The sequence below is a fragment of the Arvicanthis niloticus genome, chromosome 28 (assembly GCF_011762505.2).
Source record: "Arvicanthis niloticus isolate mArvNil1 chromosome 28, mArvNil1.pat.X, whole genome shotgun sequence".
Lineage (NCBI taxonomy): Eukaryota > Metazoa > Chordata > Mammalia > Rodentia > Muridae > Arvicanthis > Arvicanthis niloticus.
In genome coordinates this window covers 15,925,135-15,949,281 of record NC_133436.1, presented here as the reverse complement: position 1 = coordinate 15,949,281, position 24,147 = coordinate 15,925,135, and the positions used below count along the sequence as shown (strand labels likewise).

The 24,147-nt window shown below is 42.1% G+C and overlaps 1 protein-coding gene across 7 annotated transcripts in view; it reads left to right on the top strand.

The window, feature by feature from the left end:
- Positions 1 to 24,147, top strand: part of Plekhg1 (pleckstrin homology and RhoGEF domain containing G1) — a 216,321-nt gene that overhangs the window by 149,774 nt on the left and 42,400 nt on the right. For all 7 annotated transcript variants that reach the window (XM_076926785.1, XM_076926784.1, XM_076926786.1 and 4 more), the window contains 2 exons: positions 9,054 to 9,154; positions 22,733 to 22,802. In XM_076926785.1, the coding sequence (XP_076782900.1) occupies positions 9,054 to 9,154; positions 22,733 to 22,802 (171 nt within the window). The remainder of the gene's footprint in view (positions 1 to 9,053; positions 9,155 to 22,732; positions 22,803 to 24,147) is intronic.

Below are 24,147 nucleotides of genomic sequence, written 5' to 3'. Positions count from 1 at the left end.
GACTGGCTAGGAAACACTTTCCTGTTTTGTGTTGTTTTGTTCTTTTTGTTTTGTTTTTGTTTTTGTTTTTTTAGTCATTGGTAGCTAGAAATAATTAAAAAGAATAGTAGTTTTTAGATATGAAGAATAATTCTTCAACATTTCTCCAAAGGTGCCATGTGTCTACCTTTATTTTAACGCATGAGAATGTGATCCATGCTCTTTGAAAACTTTAAGTGCATTTTAGGCAAGGAAAGGGATGTTTACATATTCATATGTGTTCCTGTGGGAAGGAGGGTACATACATGTTTTTACACACATGTTTAGAGGCCAGGGACCAGCGTCAATATCTTCTTCTTCAATCATGCTTCACCTTATTTTTTGATCAAGGACCTCTTACTTAACCTAGGGTATTCCAGTAGACTGGATGGCCAGTGACCTCCAGGGATGTCTGCAATGGTTGTGAGAGGTGCAGGAAGAGATGTCCACCCTGAGCATAAAGAAGTCTTAACACTGGCAGAGTCAGCTGCATGGTATGTCTGTAATGAGCAGTACCAGGGAGGCTGAGGCAAGAGGAGTCCAAGTTCCAGGCCAACCTGGGCAGTTATAAAAACTGTGTCTCAAAGCCTACATGAAGAGACGAGTAGTTGAATCAAATTTTAAAAGCCTCTGCTCTGTGGACTCTGTTCTACTTAAAGGCTTTGGGAGAAAACCAAGCCAAACATTCCTAACTCGAGTAGTTGTCCTACTCAACGGATCTGTTTTTTAACAAAATCCATGTTCCTTCCTCCTTCGTGAAACTTCTCTTTCTGGGGAGAGCTGCCAGCCCCCTTACCTCCCAGCTCCCCACTCCCACAGGTCTGGTGTCTTGTGTCCTCACTATGAGGAGACCTTAGCAACCTTGTTCAGGGGGATAAAGGGAGACAATAGAGAGCCCTGAGCAAGCACAAGTGTCATTTGTCAAAGCTTGACTAGAGGGCCATTCCTTGCATTTTTCACCGGTTTTGTGTATTGAAAAATCTTTTAGAACTTAAATGGGGCGAAACCTCAGGGTTTATCACTCTTTTATCAAAACATCTCCGAGTCCTTAGCAGATGTCCACATATTGTCAATGAGACCAGCCTCTGTGCAATAGATTAGGACACCTGAAATGAGACCCGAGCTCCTGTCAGCAGGAGGAGGAGCTGCCTCTAACTCTAATGTTCGATGTGGCATCCCCATCCCCCAAGTCCCCACTTCCCCTTTCTCCTCTTTCTGTCCCCCATTTTTGTCTTTCTGTTTTCCTGCTGTTTTTCTTTCTACCACCTTCTTCTGTTTCTCTTTTTCTCTCTCTCTTCTTCTTCCCTTTCTTTTTTTTTTTCTTCTTCTCTTCCCCTCCCCCTCCACAGCATTTTAAGCCACCCTGTTCTCCATGGATGTGCAGGCGTCATGCCATAGGCCTGAAGCAACATTGTCTCCAGGGTACTAGCTTTTGTTTGGGGCCTGACAGGGCAGCTGAGAACCCACAGGCTCTCAGCTTCCATTCCTTTGACAGTGTCCTCCTCCCACAGAATAGAGAGCGCAATAGACAGACATCAGCCTGCATATTAGAGCTTTCAGACTTTATCTGCTAACCACAGCAGGGACTTTTCACTATAAGATTTTGGTAGTGTAGAAGATTAAAAGTTTATATAGTTTGAAAATGGCTCAAAGTTCTTTGTAAATAATGCTTATTCCACTCAAATCGCCGTTCTGTGACTTAAATTTTAAGTGTTTTTTCTCCTCTCTCTCTCTCTCTCTCTCTCTCTCTCTCTCTCTCTCTCTCTCTCTCTGTCTCTGTCTCTCTCTCTCTCTCTCTCTCTCTCTCTGTGTGTGTGTGTGTGTGTGTGTGTGTGTGTGTGTGTAGAACCTACAGAGATAAAGATAGTATTATCATTTCTGAACATTTTCCTACCCCTATACACAGAACATAAAGCATAGCATGCACCGCCCCCCCAAGCCTTTACTGAATACATTATAATAAAGATGGATGGAATCTTATAGTTTCAAGCTTCTTCTTTTTTCTGCTTCCTCTTGTGTCAACAGCCCATCCATAGATGCAAAGGTGACAGGTGCTGGGTGGATATATCCTTCTCTCCACACATCCTCCTGCTCTTACATCCCCTTCTTATCTAGCCAAAGCTCTCAGATTTTCCACTAATCTACTTCCCTTCTTCCAAATCGATCAATAGCCCCTTCTAGTGGCAGAGTTAAACATCCGTCCGGACCCAATGATCCTAAGATTGTTTCAGGGAGAAGTAAGCGGCATCATGACAGGCTCTATACTTTAAGACCCTTACAGTTCAGGGAACCACCTCTTCCTCACCTTTGCCCAGGGCCTGATCTCCATCAGGGTGGATACTGTATTTATCACTACTCAAAGTGTTGCATCTCCAACACTCCTTGCTAAGCCTCTATTTGCAGGAGCTGTTAGCTGATCCCCCTAGGACAGAGGACTCCCGAGTGGTTCTTTCCTGCTAATGTAGGCTGCTGATCTAGTGAGGTTGAAGTGTGCTGGCCCTGAGATCCCCAAAAGTCACTTTCTCATCAATAGGCACTTGCTGTGGTCACTGACCCTGTAACACGGGATAAGTGTTAGCTCCCACTTTCTGTCAATAGATTGTATTTAAGATGGACCCCAAGTCTTCAAAGATAGGCCAGAACTCCCTTGGCCAACTATCCACAGGTCACTCCTGTCCTGGTGATTCCTCGGAGATCACCACAATCTGAATTGGTCCAATGCTGGTGCGTTATCTTTACCCCCAGGCTGATTCTACCTTCCATTCCACTCCTCTAGGAACAGAGTGCTAAGGTGAATCCCAGGTGAGATTCAGTCAGAGGCCTGGGATTTTAAGACAGTCTTAGCAAGCATTTCCATCCCTGGACGTGCTATGGAGAGGACAGTGGCTACAGAACAGAAGCCCTATTCAGAGCTTGGCCCCTGATAGAGACAGAGTACAAGGCTGCGCTATGCAAAGCCTTACTGTAGTCTACATGTGACAGGTCAGAAATGGGCTTTGTCTCCTTCTAACACAGGTCCCCAGAGGTCTCAGAGAAAGATTGCCTTGGTTTGGAGAAGCTTCCAGTCTGTCAGAAAGGTCTACTACCTACTTTGGCCTCTGTAGGCTAAAAAAAAAAAAAGCTAAAAGGGAAGATAGAAGACAGTGGGTGCTTAGGCCCGTAGCCCAGCTACCTTCCTGCATGCCCCAAGAAAAGAGGAAACCAAGGGTCCTGGATACTCGGTGCCTTTCCACCTACCTGCTAGCTCAGTGAACAGTAAAGTGTCCTTTAGGGAGCTGATAGAATTGCTCACTTTTCCTCACTGACAGAATGTGGAAAAAGAGAGGGAATCCCAGCATCCCTCTCCCTAGAGACCAGCAATTACTAGATCAGTCCAGCCTCTCACTGGACTCGCTCCCTTCCCTCACCCTCCTCACTTGTTCAATGTCCTTCCTCTCCACTGCCCTCAGGTTCAGGTAGTGCTCCCATACGTAGCTGCTCAGGTCTAACCATCCTCCATATGGTTGCCTTTTTGGTACTGATACTGGAGTATTTATCCCATTGCATCCTCTGATTGCTGCCGCTGTTGCTAGGAAATTCGGAGTGGCCTCCTTTGAATTGTTAGTCTAGATAGTTTTGTTAATAAAAGAACTTAGAAATCAACTTGGAAGGAAACTCCAGGATAGTTTTATTAGTGTTTGGGAGAGAAACAGGACAGACAAGCTGTAAATCTCAGCAGCTGCCAGGGAAACAGAGACACAGAAGAGGAAGAGAGGCATGCCAGTTGAGTTAGGCCAGCATGTTGTGCAATAGAAGTCAACAGGCAGTTGCCTGGCAAAAGCCAGATGTGTGTGTCAGAGAGAGGGCAGCAAGTGGGAGCCTCAGAGGACAGTGGGAAAAGCCAGAATGACTAGGAGAGCATGCTTAGACTTCTGGCAGCATTTTAAAAAAAAAAAGAACTAGGAGAAAGGAATGGCAAAAGTTACAAAAAAAGAAAAAGTTAAGACTCAGAAGGAGGAGAGACTCCGTACTGCTGCCTGGTGGAAGTTGCTTTGCAGCAGAGGGTTTCGGTGGCATGGATTTTATATATATGCACATATATGTTCTCATATATATGTATCCTCATATATATTCATATATATGTATGTATACATACATACACACGTGTGTGTGTGTGTGTGTGTGTGTGTGTGTGTGTGTGTGTGTGTGTGTGTGTGAAATCCTGATCAAGGTTTGTCTGCCCATCACTGATCCAGCTTTTGGGTGATGGCCTTCTGGGAGGCAAGTTTCTCTTCTGGCTAACATCAAGGCTTCAGCCTTTCTCCTCTCCCCAACCTCCAATGTGGAATTCCAGTATCAATGTTTTCCTTTGGAGTCCATTGTTTTCAGTAGTCTGGTAGCACAAGTGTCTCTCTCTTTAAAAAGATCTTCCCTCCTGCCAAGGGTTATAATCCCTTCCCAGAATGGACCACTTCTGCCTTTGCCTGCGATCCCTTCTGTACTAAATAGATGGCTCCTTCTCTCCTGGACATTTATTGGTCATTTAGCCAGAAATGTACAAGGACCTGTTTATTGACACTTGTCTCTTCAGCTAGCCAAGGAGGCAGCTCCTTGGAGGAAGGGATCCTGTGTGATTCAGTTTGTAAACACCTAGCTTGTAAAATAGAACTTGGTACCCATGCCCTCAAGAAAAAAAAAAAAAAAAAAAAACCAAACAGGAAGAAGGACAGGCTGAGTGTAAAGGAGTGTGTTTTACACTGTAAATCAATATATAAATGTAGGTCACTCTGGTGTCACTGGGATCCCAACTCAGTACCAAGTGGTGGCTTCTGCGAAATGGAGAGGATGGTCTCTCCAAACTAAAAGACTACCAAGACCATCAAGAAAAAGGGAAACTGTGGGCCTTTTATTCAAAAAGTACAAAGTGCTGACAGCAGAGGCTGGACCCAAAAGCACCACAGGAATCTACTGTGTAGGAGCTTGAAATACAAGCAAGGGGATTAGGAAAGAGGTTTCCAGTTTCCTTTGTATAGAGGATCTCCAAGCTAAAGAGAGCACAGAAGAAAATGGAGTTAAACATAAGGAGGCACCATAGCTACCTGCCATGTAAATAACTGCCTTTTCTTCATTGTGGTTTGTCTCAAGTAACGTGCTAAGCAGGTTCTAACATTTTAAACACAGTCTCAAAGAAGAGATAGATGGAGGAGCCATTAGTTAAATTCCTTCAAGCACCTTGTAGAAATTGTCCCAGTGATCTCTGTAGAACTGTTAGCAGAATGATTATCTAGACCAGAATTTGTTTAACTGCCATGTGTGTGTGTGTGTGTATGTGTGTATATGTGTGTGTGTGTGTATGTGTGTATATGTGTGTGTGTGTGTGTGTGTGTGTGTGTGTGTGTGTGCATGTGTGCCATGTTATAGCTTGTCACTTATTATTGGTTTAGTAAAATAAAATAGGAAAGAATAAGTTACGGCAGTTGTGGGGTGGGAGGCATGGTTCTGTTCCCAGTACTCATGTGGAGACTCACAACTGCCTGTAACTACAGGTCCAGGGAGGATCAAACATCCTCTTTCGACTTCTAAGGAACCATGCACGCTCATGGTGCATAGACATACATTCAGACAAAGCACTCATATAGATAATATTAAAAAAATAAAAAATTTTAAATAATTTGAATTTTTAAAAGATATACCAGTTATAAAAACAGATTTATTAACAGAGCCAAAATAGTCAAACTCATTATCAAGGTGTCAACATAGTTGCCTTCCGGTTCTGTCCTTATATTATTGTGGGTCCAAAACAGTGTTTAAACTGCCTCCTGTCCACTGCCACACCTTGATGGGCACTAAGTTAGACTGTACTTTGATATTTTCAAATAAAAAGCCAGAGGAGGACAGTCATGTACAATCCATCCAGTGAAGACAATCTTAGGGGGACATAAAGTACTTAAAAACTAGGTATTCTAAAGCACACTTTGCCATTGCAAATAGGGAAAGCGAATGGTAGAGAGCTCTCTTTCTGTGTGTCTCTGTCAGTTTGCTCTCGCCTGAAGTTGAATGAATTCCTTCTTAGCCTAGAAGTCTTTCCCATGCAGACATCTTCTGTGGATTGGTTGTGAGCCACGGAATGGCCACAGGTGCTGACATGAAGCCAGTGAAATTCATAGGCAGTTCAGTGGGCTCTCAGAGGGCTTGCTGGCGTCCCCACTCTGTCGTTTGGGCAGAGACTGAACTGTTATTAGGCCGAGCTTCCAGCCTTTCATTTTGGCTACGGATGATTACAGCAGCCAGGGCAGCACATGCTACAGTAGTTTCCAGTAACTGGTTCAGGGTTAACATCCCTTATTTAAAAGACTTAATTATGGTCAGGTCAGGGAACCAGTTGTGGCCATTAAACTTTGATCTGTTATCTAGAGTGAGTGACCCACAAAAATGTGGACTCCTCGTGGCCTATTTTCTCAACAATATCAGAAAAGCAAGCAGCTTTTAAAATACAGGGTCTCTGCCGTGGACTCTCAGGGTTTCAAAGCCCTTTCCTTCAGAGATCTGATGAGAGGGAGCCACAGGCTTTATCTATAACCCCAGATGAAGTATTGCAAGGCTTTTGACTGGGTTTTTCATTTATAGCCTGCAGGACCCAGTCATGAGAATCTAGCATCCCCGTCACCATCCTGGCTATACCTCAGTTTGATGTGTTGGTAGGGGCCACGATCTCTAGTTTACATGCAAAATGCACCTTTGAAATGTCTATCTAATTAGGGTCTGGAAAGGTGGCATAGTGGTTAAGACCATTTACTGCTTTCCCAGAGGACCCAAGTTCAATTCCTAGCACCCATGTTGGACAGTTCACAACTGTTTGTAACTATAGCTGGAGGGGGATCAGATACATCTGGCTTCCTTGGACACTTGGAAGTGTACACACACACACACATATACACACATACACACACACACAATATAAAAATAATAAAGAATTTCAGGCACCTAATGACATGCTAAGCTACTATCAAATGTGTATACTTGACAGTAGTCATTAGACCATTTTTATGTACCACATGTAATTTTAACAAAGATGCAGGTTTGTTTTGTTTGGCATCTATTGGAGAACTGCATGCCATGGCTTGAGTGTGACGGTCAGAGGAAAATGGGCGGGCATTGGTTCTCTCCTGCCAGTACCAGTGTTCTGTGGAGGAAACTCAGGGCATCAGGCTTGACAACAAGGTTTTACCCACTGACCCATTCCATGAGCTCTCAGTGAATGGCTTTTGGACGAAGTTCTGGTTGTACTTGTTGCTCTAAGTGTACTGTTCCTTCAGGTCTGTCATGCTTAGCTGCTTGTGACTGGACGTTAACTCCTCTGCATATGCACAACTTCCTTACCACTGTCCCACTTGTGATGGTGACAGAAAGCTTTGCTTGAGGAGGGGGTCGGGGAATGATGCTAACTACACTAAAATCTTGTGAGCATTCTTTCTTATGAGACATTCCAGAAAGAGAGGGAAGGAAGGAGAGAGGAGAGGAGAGAGGCCAGTACCAACAAAGTTGGCTTCAAAAGATAATAAAGGTCACATGTGGCCAAGCTTTTAGGAGGAAAAGACCAAAATGGAAGCCTATTGGGGGTTGACAGTGACCTGTGCTACTGCAGGAAGCTAACAGCAAAGCCTTTGTTTTTCACAAAAGGAACAGAGACTGAGAATGAACATGACTTAGGGAAAGACATTTAAAAAAAAAAAAAAACCAAAACGAGATTCTGATGCATGCGAAGTCATAGTCTCCTTCCGTGGGTTCTTCTGCACAACATCCTCTGTGTTGCTGGGAAATGGGAGACAGCTGGGAGCTGGGCTCTGGGATTCCTGTCACTTAGCACAGGCTCTCTCTCCCTCCCCCCAGATCCTCCCCCCACCCCCCAGTGTTGCAGCTGACCTGCCCCCCTAATGCTTGCAGATTACATCTGGTACTTGGGAGGAAGCAGAGCTGCAATGTAGTCTTGGGGAGGGACTGGAATTTTTTTTTTTTTTTTTTTTACATTATTTCAGCTGTTCTCAGTCTTTGCTTTATTTTGTCCTTGCTTCCTACTGAGTTCATTCTTCAGTGATGCTTGGAGAGAAGAACACTGAGTTATGAACTCTGGAGCTTACAGTTTCCCTTTTCCTGGCAATTCAAACAGCTTCTGGGATGTGTTGGGTTAACCCTTGTGGGTCTGACAGATGTGAGATATATCTGAGAACCATTTAAATGCTAGACATATAAAGTTATTTCCATCCCCAAATTCATTACTATAACAATGCTTAACAAAAGTAAGTAACGTGCTTAGTTTTTAAACTCTCCCAAATTACCATTTGAAGGAGAATCTCGTCCTATATATATATGTATCTGATGCCTTTATACCTTAGACTTGTCTAACACAACTCCATCACACTTTGATTTTTTTTCTTTTTTTTCATTTCTGATTTCCCACTGTATGCATTTCAAGTGTGTTTGAGAGTGAATGGGAAAGCGGGAGATCAATCCTGGGTGTTGTTCTTCAAGTTCTGTCTGCTTTGGTTTTTGAAACAGGGCCTCTCATTGGCCTGGGACTAGGAAGTCAGACTAGGCTGACTGGCCAACAAACAAGCTCCCGGCTCCACCCCCACAGTACTGAGATTACAAGCATGCATCGCCATCACAAGTCCCAGAATTTGAACTCAGATTCTCATGCTTGTAAGAAAGTGCTTTCTAACTGAGCTAGCTCATGAGACCACTGAATATTTTTCTTAATCACTTAAAGACACAGGAAATGATATCCTGCCCTAACTCTGCCATTATCACTAACTGTGATCAGTATCCACAGAGGGAAGCTCTGGTGGTTTGGGGTTAGGGTGGATCCTTTAATGTAGACCATACATTCTCCTTGTATTTATTCATGAGAGAAAAATTGTTTGTACCCCATGATAAAGGTAATAATTGTGTTAGTGTCATAGGTTATTTAAAATAGATGCCAATGATTCATCTTGCATATTAAAAATGTCTTAGAAAAGATCAGGAGTCCTAAGGCATCCTTCTCATTGATTTCACAGGATTACCTGGCATGCATCCAGGAACAAACCACACTTCCCCTGGGGACAGAAAACAGGGCCGCTCTTTTCGGAAACATACAGGACATCTACCACTTCAATAGGTAAGTTGATGCATCAGAGGCTGTTGTAACAATAAGAACATTGTGAATTTCTTTCGGCTGAACACGCCTAAGAAATCTTTGCCCATAATCCTTGATTTGGCTTCGTTAATGTTGTCACCGTCTGTTCTACTGTCTCGGAGAGTACACGCATCTCCCTGGTAGAGCATTGACATCTTTTGTCCATAACAGAACGCAAGCAGGGCATCACACTAGCTTGGTCTCTGGAATCTAGATTTTCAACATGCTTTCTTCTGCCAAATTATTACAATATTCTTGAATTTATTTGTGGGGTGTGTGTGTGTGTGTGTCACAGTGAGAGAATACTTGCAGGAATTGTTTCCTTCCTCTCTATAGGTTCCAGAAAAGGAACTTGGGTGTCAGTCATTGGCAGCAAGTACCTTTACCTGCCGAGCCATCTTGCAGTCCCTAGTTCAAATACCTTAATTCACATATGTATTAAGTCGGTCCTGGATGGTAAACACTAGGCTAGGAAGTTATCCTTGTAACCAAGACAGGAAGCTGCAGGAAGTGAAAACAGATATATAAGCTCTTGTAATAGTTTGTAGCACAACTTAGAAGACACAAAAGTCAGGCTAAGAACACAGGTACTGGTATTTGTCATTTCACCTGGCCCAAGGGAGATGTCCACACTTTGATGAACAAATAGATTCAAATGCCATGAAATGCCCCCTCCTGTGGCTGTGGTGAAGCTCTTAGCTGACATACTTAAAGGACCAGCGCAATGTCATCATGAAGCAAGCACTAAGACATTACCACTGGAGAGGTGTGCACTTGACACAGTGAACTGCATTCCTCCCTTGTTCTGTGATTCAACTGTGCTACAAGCTAAGTCCTATCCCTCTTTGCTTATTTGGACCAATAAACATGAGCTCCTCAGAGGCAAGATCTTCATCTCCTTTGTCCCCTTTGTATCCCTGATACTTAGCACCAGCCTGGCTTGTAGGAGCCAGGATCCTCCCGGTCTGACAATCTAGTTCTAGTTCATAGGAAACACCAAAGCTACATCAGGGTTTCATTTGCCTAAACTTGCAGACTCTGAGAATCATTTTGTGTGTTCCTAGCCCATGCGTCTCCTGGGTCACCCACTGAAGCACCTGGGAAACTCTTTAAACACACACACACACACACACACACGCACACACACACACAGTGAGAGTATTGTAGATTGCTTGCCAAGCATACATGGCTTTCTAATAAAGCCATAAGTGATGGGCTCACCTGCTGAGGCAGGAGGATCAGAAGTGGAAGGGTCATCCTCAGCCACACAGTGAATTCAAGGTTAGCCTGAGCTACATGGCATCATGTCTCAAACTAACAAGCAATATCTGGCCCTAAATGGGATGATATCACTTCTTTTAAAGGCTCTGGGGTTTATAAAACGGAGACAGGGAGATTGTAAGAGCAAGAGATTGTGGATGACTCCAAAGAAATAGCACTTTTCAGACACAACAGGGCTGGTGGACATATGAACTCACAGAGACTGTGCACACAAGGTCTGCACAAGCTCAAGCCAGACAAAATCCCAGCATGAAAGGGAAACGAGCATGATGTTCTACCCCTAGCCAAGAAGCTATTTGAAATTAATAGCTACTGGGAGGGGCGAAATTAGTTCAATTAAATCTTCAGTGGAATGACACTGGCTGTGTCAACCACACTCCAGGGTGGACCCGGCACTCAGGAGTAGTCAACCAACACAGATTGAACTCTGTGGGGCTTGTTGTTCTTATTGTTTTTAAGAGAGAGAAAACACATGAAGTTGGGCTGGTAGAGAGGTGATGGTGGATCAGGGAAGACTTGGTGGAGGGAAAAAATCTGATGAAAATATACTGTATGAAATTCTCAAAAAATAAAAACATAATTTTTATTAAAAAGCAATATCTGAACCCTACCTATAGAAATTGACTCATTGATCTGGGATGGGGCCACAGCATCAGAATTTTCTAAAAGGCCCTGAAGCCTTTATAATGTGGACCCACAGCCGAGAGACACTATTGAAACACTATCTAGCCCAGCAATAAGATGGTGAGAAAGACATCAAAAACTGCAGAACCCACATGCTCATTAGTGATGTGTTGGTTTTAATGCAGGCCCCTATTTAGCAATTCCACAAGTCCCTGGATAGCATCAGTTTCCAGAGCCCACTAATGAAACTGTGACCCAGAAAGATGCTAAGATGCTGAGAGGCCCCTGGCCTAGCTCTTCTGTGGTTTGGCTGTAAATTGATGATGACAACAACTTGTGGAGTATTTCTTTTGTGCCAGAGGCCAGACAGCTTTAGAGGCATCATCCCTTCATACACGTCATCGGGACTCACTCAGCCATGTGCCCTCCCGCACAGCAGAACCCTGTTCTTCCAGCCCTTAATGAACACCGGGAAACTAGGCTGAACTCAGGGGGGGACTTTTCATTCCCTGAAGTTTAAACCTTCACGTGTCTCCTAATCTACAAAAATATAAAAGGAAGTTAGCAGGAAGGGACTTGACAGTGAGGACCACTCTGCCAAAGCTTGGTGACTGGGAAGGACTCTCTGTTCTTGAATCCATTTTTTTCTGTTAAATGTCCGTCCATTGACGATGAGAGCCACTCTTGTCTAAGATATGCCTGGGTTAAAGTGAAGGAATAGCCTGCTGATGATGTCATACAAGGCATGAATGAGGTCACACAGTGGCAACCCATTGGGTTCATGCCGGTGGCCGTAGTGACCACATTTGTGTAGTCACAGTTCATGCAGAGCCTTTATCCTCTTAGCAACTCTGCAGGGTAGACCAAATGCAATAAGACACATGAATTTCGCACACGGTGAATCAGCCTTTCAGACCAGAAGTCCTCTGTTCAATAGTCCTGAGCCACTTTGGATACTATTTTTGTGAATTTCTAACATCTTCTGGTTTGAAAAGAATATCTGTTGCTTAACTTTACTGTTAAATTGTCTGGGTTTTTTAGGTTAGTTCTTTGCTTGCTCAATTGCTTGCTTGCCTGCCTGCCTGCCTGCCTGCCTGCTTGCTTGCTTGCTTGCTTGCTTACTTGCTTGCTTGCTTGCTTGCTTGTATATTTGTGTAGGACAGGGTCTCACTATGTATTCCAGGCTGACCCTGAACGCACTAGGTAGCCCAGGCTATCCTCAAACTCACATTCTGTGTGTGATAGTCTCTAGAGTGCTAGGGTTACAGGGCCTCACTACCATGCCCAGCTACATACAGTAGAAATGTATGTTTTGTCCCCATTTGTTTCAATTTCTACCATCTCAGACCTAGGATCTATATTTATAGCTTAAATGACATGACCCGGTGGTGGTTAGAGTTGGTTAAGTAAGGACATTAATGTGACCTTTTATGTCATTGCTCATGCATCTTTAATGATCCTCCAATTGATTTCCAAGATGCAATTGTCCGGCAAATCACGGTGGAGCTTTAAATAACAGTCTCCAAAGTTCCCTTGTTAGCTTGATTCTAGGTTTTTCAACATAAAATTGTAATGTTGTGTTCAAGTAGGTAAAACTTAAGTCTTCTGAATTAAAGGGGTGGCTATATTAGTCAAATTTTTAGCTGAATTGGCTTGGTTTTTCCCAAGACATACAGATTGAGCAACCTTAAACCTGAACATCCAAAACATTCCAAATTGGAAACTTTTGAACACTGTGGCTGATGTGTTTATAAAAAGATAAAGAGAGGAGGATTATGTTTTGTGGAGGTGTGGGGGAAGGGTATAGTATAGAATAGAGTTTATTTGGGGCATGGGGAGGGGAATCAAGAGGGTAGTAGAGGCAGGGGGAGAGAGAGAGAGAGAGAGAGAGAGAGAGAGAGAGAGAGAGAGAGAGAGACGACGAAGGAGGAGGAAGAGGAGGAGGAGGAGGAGGAAGAGGAGGAGGAGGAAGAGGAGGAGGAGGAGGAAGAGGAGGAGGAAGAAGAGGAGGAAGAGGAGGAGGAAGAGGAGGAGGAGGGAGAAGAGAAGTAGAGGCCAGCCATCATGACCACGTGGAGAGAGAAGGTGAAAGGGAAAGGGGAAAGAGGGGTAAGGGGTGAAAAGACAGAGAGGGAGCAAGAGCAAAAGGAGGGGCAAGCAGCCCATTTTATAGTGAGTCAGGCATACCTAGTTGTTGCCAGGTAACAGTGGGGCAGAGCTTAGACAAAATGCTAACAGTGGCACACGTGGAAAATTTCCACCTCTGACCTCATGTGTCACAGTCCTAACACAGGTCCACTGAAAACTGCAAAACTGCCTTGAAGCTACATGTATAAGCTGCAGATGAAACAACAGAATTTTGTGTGTTATACTTGGGTCTCATCTTTGTGTCTGTCTATGCAGGTGATTTCAAAATCCAAAAACATTTCTGGTCCCAAACATGTGGGAACTCTTGAGCTGGATTTTTAAAACAGAGAAAAATACAGAATGATATATAACAAACCCCAGCTTCTTTCGAGCTTTTCTGTACCATGTTTACTTTTTAAATTCTTTTAGTTATAAAGGCATTGAACATCCCACTGAAAACCTCGTATATGCTCTTCTCCAATGTCATTCTGCACTGTACAGAGGAGACACACACGTGCTAGAGAACCAGTTCTCTGCTGTGGCATTGGGAGAGAAATCTGGACTTGATCATCATTGCCGGGTTCTATGGCACAAATAGTCCTATCATGTATCACCCCCTCATATTTTAAAAACCAGAGAAATGAATGTCTTAGATGTCAATATTCTATGTCATCACTGAAGGAAGAATGGGTAAGATGCGGGTCCAGTTAAGATATACCAGTTTTTCCTGGATCCATGTTTTATTGTAGCTTACTATCCAAGTTGGATCTGTTTGTTTTCCTGGTTTGTTTTATTGCAGTGATAGCATCCATGTTTCTGGGGATGGTACCCAGGGCCTCACACATATTACACATATGTGTGTTCTACCACCCAGCCCAGAGGTTTGGCTTCATTACAAATGTGTTTATTTGAAATACATATGCTTTCCCTTGCTTCAAACATGGCATAAATAATCTTCCAGATCTTTTCCACTGAACATCATTTTTAAGCTTTAATTGCTGTAGTTTCTGTGACCGCCATGTGACTCTTCCCAGAGTCTCTGCATTTTGCATTGGGCCAGTTGCATCAAAAATGATCTTTTTTTTCTTTCCCTTGTTGACCACTGATATTTCTTCTGCAACTTTCCTGGCCATATCCATCACCCGCTCTCATGGAGGATTTTCTTCTCTCCTCTCATGGCCTTGTAAGAATTGTTGATTAATTCTGTGGACCATGGGAGTGGAAAGTGTCTCCTAGTTTGAGACATGACCTTATACTTTAATGTGACTTCTCAGAAGACGAATCCCACAATTCGCAACACAGAATACACTTTCAAAAGTAGGACTCTTTGGGGTTGGGTATTAAAATTATCTCCCATTCTTAGGAGATAAGTATATTCTTTTCTTTTTTCCAGACTCCTAAAATTTTGCTTTTTTTTTTTTTTTTTTTTTTTTTTTTTACATTTGTTTTTAATCTGCCTGCAACTGCTGGTGGTGGACTGTTTGACAGCAGACCTAAGCCCTGATTTCACAGGCTTTGCCAGTGGTCCCATCACAACTGATTGAAATACACAAACTCTCCACACTAAGCTGCATTTCCTGTCCTTTGCATGCCAAGTTTACGTGGTTGTGTGGGGTTGAGTCTGGGCACTGAGTCCTCTTTAGTCTCCTTCTCCCACTGTGCTGGTGCCACGCTGCCTTCAACACTGAGTCCTCTTTGCTCCCCATCAACTCTGATTTAATTTTTCTTGACTTAGCCGGGCAGTGGTGGCGCACGCCTTTAATCCCAGCACGTGGGAGGCAGAGGCAGGTGGATTTCTGAGTTCAAGGCCGGCCTGGTCTACAGAGTGAGTTCCAGGACAGCCAGGACTACACAGAAAAACCCTGTCTCGAAAAACAAACAAACAAACAAACAAACAAACAAAAAATTCTTGACTAAGCTTTGTCAAGTAGTTTGTTATCATTTGTTAGTTTTTTCAAAATTCATGCATCTTTCCATTGGTATCATTATGAGTCTGTTTAAAATGACAACTTTATATGACCCAGTCATCATATCTATAGCCATGTGCCTCTTTGACCAATTATTTATTTGCTTACTGATTTTTGAGACAGAATTTCATGTAACCCAGACTGGCCTACAACTCACCATATAACCAAAGATGATCTAGAACTCCTAATCCTTCTGCTTCCACCTCCCACATCCTGGGGTTCCAGATATTCACCGGGTCCCATCTACTGTTTAAAATGTCCTATAAGAATATTTAACAAATTTTCTCCCACGTGAAAACATGTAGCTTTAAAAATTCGCTCCAAGAGACCTTAAAATGCTGACATCATTTTGACTAATTTTTTCCTATTCTTTTAATTATGTATTCTCAGCTAGGTGCTTTTTATTCTTAAATATGTTATCATATCAAAAGAGGTCTCCAGGCTTTCTCGTGATGTTTAACAATGGCTTGTAGATGTTTCTAGAACTCTATTCTGTCACTCTGAAAGTGAGGGGCATATTTTGTTTTCTTGTTCAGATCTTCTTCCCTTTGGGTCCTCTTTTCACCCCACTGCTCTGAATCAACTTTCTCCGACAGTGTTACTGCCTTTATCCTCATTTTGACATCATCGGAAGCATTTCTCTACTTATGAACTAAGCATAATGAAACTTAGAGAAACACCTCTCCATTTTCCTAGAGTTTTCAGAAATATTGTGGGTATTGAACATTATCGAATGCAGACTTTGAGTTTAATAAATAGCATATTGCTTTACTGCTGTGCATATTCAGTGAACTACTCTTGGTAGAATTCTGATTTGAATCATACACGTGTATTATCACTAGAATAAACTCCAAGTGCCCATGATGCTTTCTGTGTTTGTATACTGATGAAATATTTTATGCCTATAAATAAATGATGATATTTTTGTTCTTTCATTGCCTTCCTTTCTGTTTTGATGTATCATGAGACTTATATTTTTAAATCTCTCATTATGAAATCCAACTGAGACTTCATTTTGATCTACTTTTTAGTGGCCACATCTCTTGCTATATAAACCTCCCCCTGAAATTTAAGTCTCCAGTTTGGTGTCTGGAATCAATCTCCAAATGGACAGAAACTAGGTTAGTTAAAAGAAACCACTTGAGCCTTAAAATTCCAAAACTTCTAAAAAGTTGTATTGCCAAAGAAAAAGATGCCAGTACTCTTGGAATAGAGAAAAGTTGTTTAGAACTGTAACTTGAATCCTTCTGTTAGACTGAATCATGAGGAAATGCAGGCAGTTCCTCCAAATTGGATTTTTATGTCCGAATTGATTCTAGGCAGATTAAAATCATCAAAACTCAAAGTGAAAATTTTCTTGTTGCTTTAGATCTTTGTCTTAACTCAGTATACCTGTGTTGAGCCTTTACTGTGTGCAAAACGCAGGACTTGATCTTACAGTTCAGACATGAATGACAACACCCTTATATAGAAGGGCAGTAAGCCATGTACTCCAGGAAAGAACAGGATGCTCTGAAGGACCATACAATTAATTTCATTCAATTTTATTCAAAACTCCACAAACTAAACTAAAGATGTCTGAAGTCCAAACACTTATCTTTGGCTGTGCTTTTTTTTTTTAATGTAATTTTAATGCAATGTAATGATTCATTGGAACATATAACAAAGCAGAGAGAGGTGGGACAATTTCCATTTTAGTACATTTTCAACAACCCACCACAGTGACTCTCAGCTTTGTACACTGGTGGGAATCCTTTTGTGGGCAGGCTTGGTCAGCTGGAGTTCAAGGCTGCAGTATCTAGTCATGAGTTCCAGGATACTCAGGGTTACAAAGAGAAGCCATGTATTTCAACAAAACAACAGTAAAAGCCTAATGTATCTGTGAGCCATTTTCCATTCCCATATACACATAAGACTCTATGGAAGCCACACATTAAACCACCTTAGTTAAGTGGTAAGAGAAGGAGGTGTTGCCTGGAGTCTATGCCACATGGAAGATAGCCCTGCTCCTGACCCTTCAGTGTTAGGCAGTATGACCTTGAAGTCACAGTTCCTCACTTTAGGTTCACAGCAGAGGTCAGAGAAAGCACCACATAGAGTCTTCTCTTGAAAAAGAACAAAGCTATTGCTCTTTGTCCACTAGGGCAAGTTCAGGCCTGAGCTCAAGAAGGAAACAATAGCATCTTCTTGTTCGTGATCCCATTCAAAAGAGAGGAGAGATTCAGAATAATCGATTATTCAGGCTGAAGAGAGTAGACCCAGACCGTGAAAGCAAGATGGCCGAAATCTGGTTTTAACTCTGAGAGAAAACTGACAATCCATCCATCCTTTTCTTGTCTCATTGCCCACTGCTATACTGAGGCCATCTCTATGGTCATTGGCCCGTTAGACTAATTCTGGGTGGCCAGTCCTGTATCCTAGTGATTGGTCCTATTGCACTAAGACAGACAGACAGACAGACACAGACACAGACACACACACACACACACACACACACTGTATCCCACAGTCAGTTTTTCCTTCCTCCCAGTTATCTGTCTTCCTGAATCCCCACATTCTTCAGTGTTCAGCAACCCCCAGCCACAGCTGCTTCTGTCCTACATCTTACACAAAAACATACCAAGCTCATTCTGTCTTTAACTTGGGGTCTCATTTCTTAAATGATTTCTCCAAAGCCTCTGCATGCCCTCAAATATCAATCAATCACCTTCTCAGAGAATAAACCTTGAGCCTCCCAAACCTTCTGCCAATTCCTCCCCTCAGTCTCTCTTCTTTATTGACTACAGATTAATTGGTACCAGGTGGTATTGATTATTCTATTAACACTGATCACCTGTGATCAGAACATAGGCACATGAATCATAAGTAGGACTTTTGCTTTGTCTTCTTTACCTCAGTGCTTCTCCTCACACCAGACAGGGAAGTCCCTCAGTCAGTGCTGAGCAGCAAGCACACAGTTTTGTTTGAAAACTAGCCCCTATGAAAGAACATGAGAGAAAGAACCCCTACCAATCTCATTTGCCTTGTGTTTATGTTATCTAAATAAAAGGGTATAAAAGTTAAATGGAGTCTCCCAGGTGGGCTTTCGAAAACTCCAGGGAACACAGTCTCATACTTAGCTACTTTAAGTTTGGTGAGGAAATGCCTCTGTCAGTAGCCATGCTTCTAATGAAGTGCAGAGGAGAGGTTCGAGAACCTTCCTTCTGTCCACAGCTTTGCCGTTAGTTATGATCTGTGTAATCTAAGGAAAGCAGCTTCCTCTTTGCAGCCTGTGATTTCCTCTCTGTAAAGCTTGGTTGGGACTTTCCAGGATCTATGCTCTCTCCCAGCTCTGAGGCCTGTCTAGAGCCAGGATGGGGGACCCCAATCACTTCTTCCTCCCAATTAATCCACTCTGAAAATAAAACCAATGCTTAGAGGGAATTTAGAATGCTCAGAGCACAGAATTTAGAATGTGGAGAGTATTTCAAGCTGTGATACAGTATTCTGGAAACCTTTCAAAATTCTTATCCTCCCTAGAGAGAAGATTGACACAAACCTGCAAACAGAGCAATCTTCCGTTCGGTAAATAAAAGTACCAACGCCAACAGCCTTGTCTTCCACTCCTCTTTGTCTCTTACCTTTTCTCACTTCTGCTCAGTACTCCGAGCACAGTGGTTAGCTTTCAACTGCTTCTCATTTGATTACAGCCTCCCTGCTATAAATAACAATACACATATCTGAATGACACTTGCCAAAGTAAAAAATAATCTTGCAAAGGAGACATTTTCGTAAGAATACTGGAGGAAATGTTTGGGATTTAGGGCTATTGGTGGATGTGAAAGTGATAGGATGGCCCATTTGGTGTCGTTTCTAACTCCAGCAGGCTTGTAAAAACCTACCACTTATTTTCAGGGGACTATCAAAGTTTAGTCACCCATGTCTGAAGAAGCCATTAAAATATCGCCCCATCTCCTAATGACATGTTTTTGTGGCTGCTTTGTTTTCAGTAGATTTGACCCTGATAGACTACAGCAGGTTGAATTCAGAAGCAGCTTAGAGAACCCAGCTGGAGTTAGATTTGAGAAGTGAACAAAAATGTAAAACATGCTCCTCTTTTTTATAAAAAGGAATGTTTATGTTAATATAATTGTCTTCTGTATAATTTGCTTATAATCAGTTTTAATTTCTAGTGTGTGTGTGTGTGTGTGTGTGTGTGTGTGTGTGTGTGATCCATTTTAAGAGTATTTCAGAGTATAAACAGGTTATAACTAGAATGAGGGTCACTATGTAATAAGCTCCATCTTCACACAGATTACCATGGTGTCTCACTTGCAAGTATCGTAGAGTCACTACAGCTATAACGAAACACTGTAACTAGAAGAAACTTGGGGGATGGGGGAACAGGGGACAGAAAGTTTTTCTGTTTTTGTTTTTTGCTTACATAACCTCAATCACTGTTTACTGAGGAAGCCAAAGCAGGAACTCAAACCAGGTGGGATCATGGAGACAGAAGCCAAAGCAGAGGCCTTCTTACAGTGGAGGGATGCTATTTATAGGTTTGTTCATTGTGGCTTGCTCAGCCTTCTTTCTTATAGAACCCAGAACCACCAGTCCAGGGATGGCATCACCCACAATGGACTTGGCCCTGCCCCACAATCAAAATTTAGAAAATGCCCAACAAGGCTGCCTACATCCCATTCTTGTAGAAGCATCTTCTCATTCCCTCAGATGACATTAGCTTGTGTCAGTTTGACATAAAACTATCCAGGACATGTAAAGATTCCCAGAATTTTTTTTTAGGAGAACTATTGAATGGATAACAGAAGCCAAAATCATCCTGCAGAGGTACAAGAGCTCAGCACAAGACAAAGAACAGCCAGAAAGCATCACCATCACCACCGCCATCAGCAGCATCAGCACCACCATCCTATCCTTGTATTACCTAACAGAATATTCCGTGCTTGAAAAATAAGTCTAAAGAAGCATCCAGATCGCAAGCTCAAACAAAGACAACCACAAACCCTCCAAACTCAAGAGTGTAATGGTAGAAATAAAAAAGAAAAATGTCAATAGATGAGAAATGGAGTTAAGATATCCTAGGAACAGACAACTAGCAACAAGTTGAGAAAAAAAAAAAAAAAAAAAGAAGAGAAAATGAGAAAACTTAGAAAATCAGACCAGCAGATCTAAAATGTGAGTCACGGGACCTCTGCCATGCACCAGCAGAAGGATAAATGTGTCAAACACATGATTCCAAAACAGTATTATTTAACCTTTGGTCCCAGTACCCCTTGCATTCTTTCCTGTAGGTGGTTAACACCCATAAGCACATTTACCTGCATTTTATTATGTTTTATTTATCATCTTAGGAACTAAAGCTCAGAAATGACTAAAGTATCCATTTATATTATTATAATAATAATAATCATAAACCCACATGTTTTGGCAAATTATTTTATGACTTTAAGCTTTGTGGTTTTGCTTGGGAACCAGTTGACATTTTTGAAGTTCTCTTTGCTGTTTAACTCCATAGCAAACACCGGCATCCCCGTGTCTGCCCCTGTTTCTGTGAGACAAGCCAAGTCCCACAGCCTCTGGCAAAGCTCACTGTATTCTGAAGGGAAGAAGGAATGGAAAACGACATTCTTAGGAATTTATGTCCTATGCATGTCCTGGAGAAGGGGACTTTCGACTCTAAAGCTCAAAATTAAATCCAAACTCGCTATGTACACGATCGGAGACCAGACCCAAAGCTGACCCACACGGAACCTCAGAATTATGTTAGCCAAGACCAAGTTCTAAAAACCTTACAAAAAAAAATAATAAATCACATAGAGGGATCAATTGGGGAAAAGGGTGATACTAAATTCTCAATAGCAGTATTTTAATTCATGGGGCTCCGTAAACCATTCTAAGAAAATCACTCCAAGCAAGAGTCCTGTGTCCCATGGCATTATTCAGGCCAGTTGAATGGAGAACATTTACTGAAGAAAAAGACTTAGAACATGGAAGTCTGGTCACCCTCACTTAGGAAGCTTCCAGAAACTGCCTTCTCTCAAAGGACTAATTCTGTGGGAAATGGTAAGAAGTAAGACACCCCACACAGGAAGCAAAAAACCAGGGTGATGGATCACCAAGAGAGGTGCAGAACTGTGGAGCAGCGGGAGAACGGTCCATGTTGGCAGAAGAGCAGACCACAGGCTCTGAGACAAAAGGCCCCCAGCATCAGGAGTGGCATCACCAAAAAAATGTTTGCTTGCACAACATTTTCTAAGTTACACATGCAGTTTGGCAGTGAATTAGCAGGCTATATGAGGAGACATGTAGAAAGAAGGAAGTTTTGTGACTTTTTTTTCAAATGTCCCAGTTATAGAACTGTATGAAGAGGTAACAGGTCTCTCTTTTCTTCAACCATGTTTTTTTTCCATCCATCTGCATAGAGGTATATAAAAACAAGTCATCCATCCTAAGAGAGATTATTTTAACTCCAGGGACATCACGGATCTACAAGAAAGGAAAAGAAATCCCGTACATGCTAATGCCAAGCTAGGAACATTATTTCCACAGTATTCTCGTTGTCCTAAGGATGTAAATTTGGACATTTAATCTAGTCAGACTGCAAAATACATTCAGTTAAGAAGATGATGGGTGGGAGTTTCAGAAAATGAAAGAAACAACAGCTAAAACTGGAAAGATGGCAACCCTTCACCAGCATGCTTGGAAACAGTAAATACTTCTCAGAAGCGGCCATAGAGAATACGCAGCATAAAGTGAAGGGCTATTTTATTCTATTTCTATAGAACCATCTGTCTTTGTATTCAATACATCGCATATAACATTTAAAAATAAGCACCTGACTGACATTAAACTACACATTATTATAATGTATAAGGAGTGCAACTTGGAAATGTGTCACTTAGCCAAGACTATCTAGTGACCAAGCAATTCCACTTTCAGAACTGTGTGCAGCACTGGTAGATTAAATGGTTAAACAGATAGCCATGCAATAGAATGGTCCTGCCACCGGGACTTAAGGAGTTTCCATTTGAGTAGAGATAGCTCTTCTCCTGGTATATCTGTCCTTTGAACAGTCTTTCCTATGAACACTTCCTCTGTTGATGATTTCATTCATGTGATTGAGCATCTTATTTTTCAAATGCATTGGGAATTCACTGAGGCAGGGAACCTAGCCCACTTTGCTAGTTAATGTGTGTGGAGTGGGTGGCTGTGGGCATGTGCATGTGCTTGCATGCCTTAGACTGCATGGGTACCTAGGCACTTCTTCAATGGATGAATGTGTGTGAACATTTTGACAGCTGATGACACATGTCCAGGATACTTAACTCCTATGCAGGCTTTATCTCTGGTAGGAGAACTACTGGTCCACTCTATGCCCAAACTCCTGCTCCACCCATGACCTTGAAAACTCTTATCTAAGCCTTAGACACAGTGGCAGGAGACCTGTGACCCAATTGCCTGATTCCTTGTAAATGTTTTTGGAAAGGTCAATTTGAAGTTCCATAAAATGTCTTAAAGACTACAATCTAATACTTCCTCGCTGTGTGTTTTGTTTCATTAGTAAACTTCTTCAAGACCTGGAGAACTGTGAAAATGATCCTGTGGCCATAGCAGAATGTTTTGTGTCCAAGGTAAGCAGAAAAATTCATCTTTCAGGGCCAACCAAGACAGACACAAAGTGCAATTTGTTTTAAAGTTAGAATAAATGGTTATTCAACATTGAATTAAGCTAGCCAATGAGTCATGCACTTTTTTGGTTTTGTTTTCATAGGTGTGTGTGTGTGTGTGTGTGTGTGTGTGTGTGTGTGTGTGTGTGTGTGTCACACACACACACACACACACACACACTGAAGACAGAGGGAGATATTAACTCTAGTATGCCTAGAGTTTGTATAATAGTTGGATAATGTTATTCATTCCTTCCTTGAAAAGATTTAAAGTTTGAGAGGGGAGAATCCAGACTAGAGAATGTAAAAAATAAAATAAAAAAACACATACATACCTATAAATCCATTCTTTAAAAAATATCACAAGAAACTACATGTTCTGTGTGTGATGTGTGTGGTACCAGCATATTCACTGCTATTACCCTTCAAGGAGTAAAGAACAGTAAAGCTGACTTCCTGCATCCTAAACATACACCAAGTTTCCTATATTTTTCTTATCTGTCATTGGTAGTTTTAAAAAAATACAAGACATGAGCTTGACATGAAGCAAGTTTCATGCTCTGAGCTTAGAAGGCAGACGTCATTCTGCTATATCGTGGGCAGTCCACAAGCTGCTGCCTGGCGTACACAACATCCTGGCTTATTCAAGGTTTGCTTTGGAGCTCTGAAAAAGCTCTATCTAGAAGAACTTGTCTTGCAGAAAAACCTCATGTGATTTCCTGGGATGTATGAAGGTCTGAGGCGGACCAGGATGAAGCAGCGTTCATAGCAATGCTTTTTTTAGCATCTCATTTTAGAGCCCTGAACTACAGTGAACTAAGATGTCACACCACCCGTTCCTGGCTCTAGACTTGTTCCACATGGTTAGTTCTGATGACCACAGACCTATCTACCTGGCTGGGAATTCAAACCTAACAGCTCCCTGGGTTTGATGGAAATCACTAAAAACTAATCACCAGGCCTGTATATAACTCCTACTGTCTTATTATAGCTTTGTGTGTGTTCCCATGTAAGATGTTGGTGCAGACATGCTTACACACTGAGGTTTTTTTTCACTACTGCCATCATTGTAATGGATTGTCTTATAGGGTAAGGATTTTTAAAAGACAAAGAAAATGGAAACAGGAAAAAAAAATGGTGTAAAAACAAAGTGCTAGGCTAAGCATTTCAAAGAAGGTATGTTAAAATGACTACTGCACATGCGCAACACTGATAGCACATGCGCAACACTGACATTTCAGAAAACTTTCCGGCTTTTACTACTAACTGTAATCACAAGCTGATTAAAGAGGCTCCAGTGTTCGCTTAA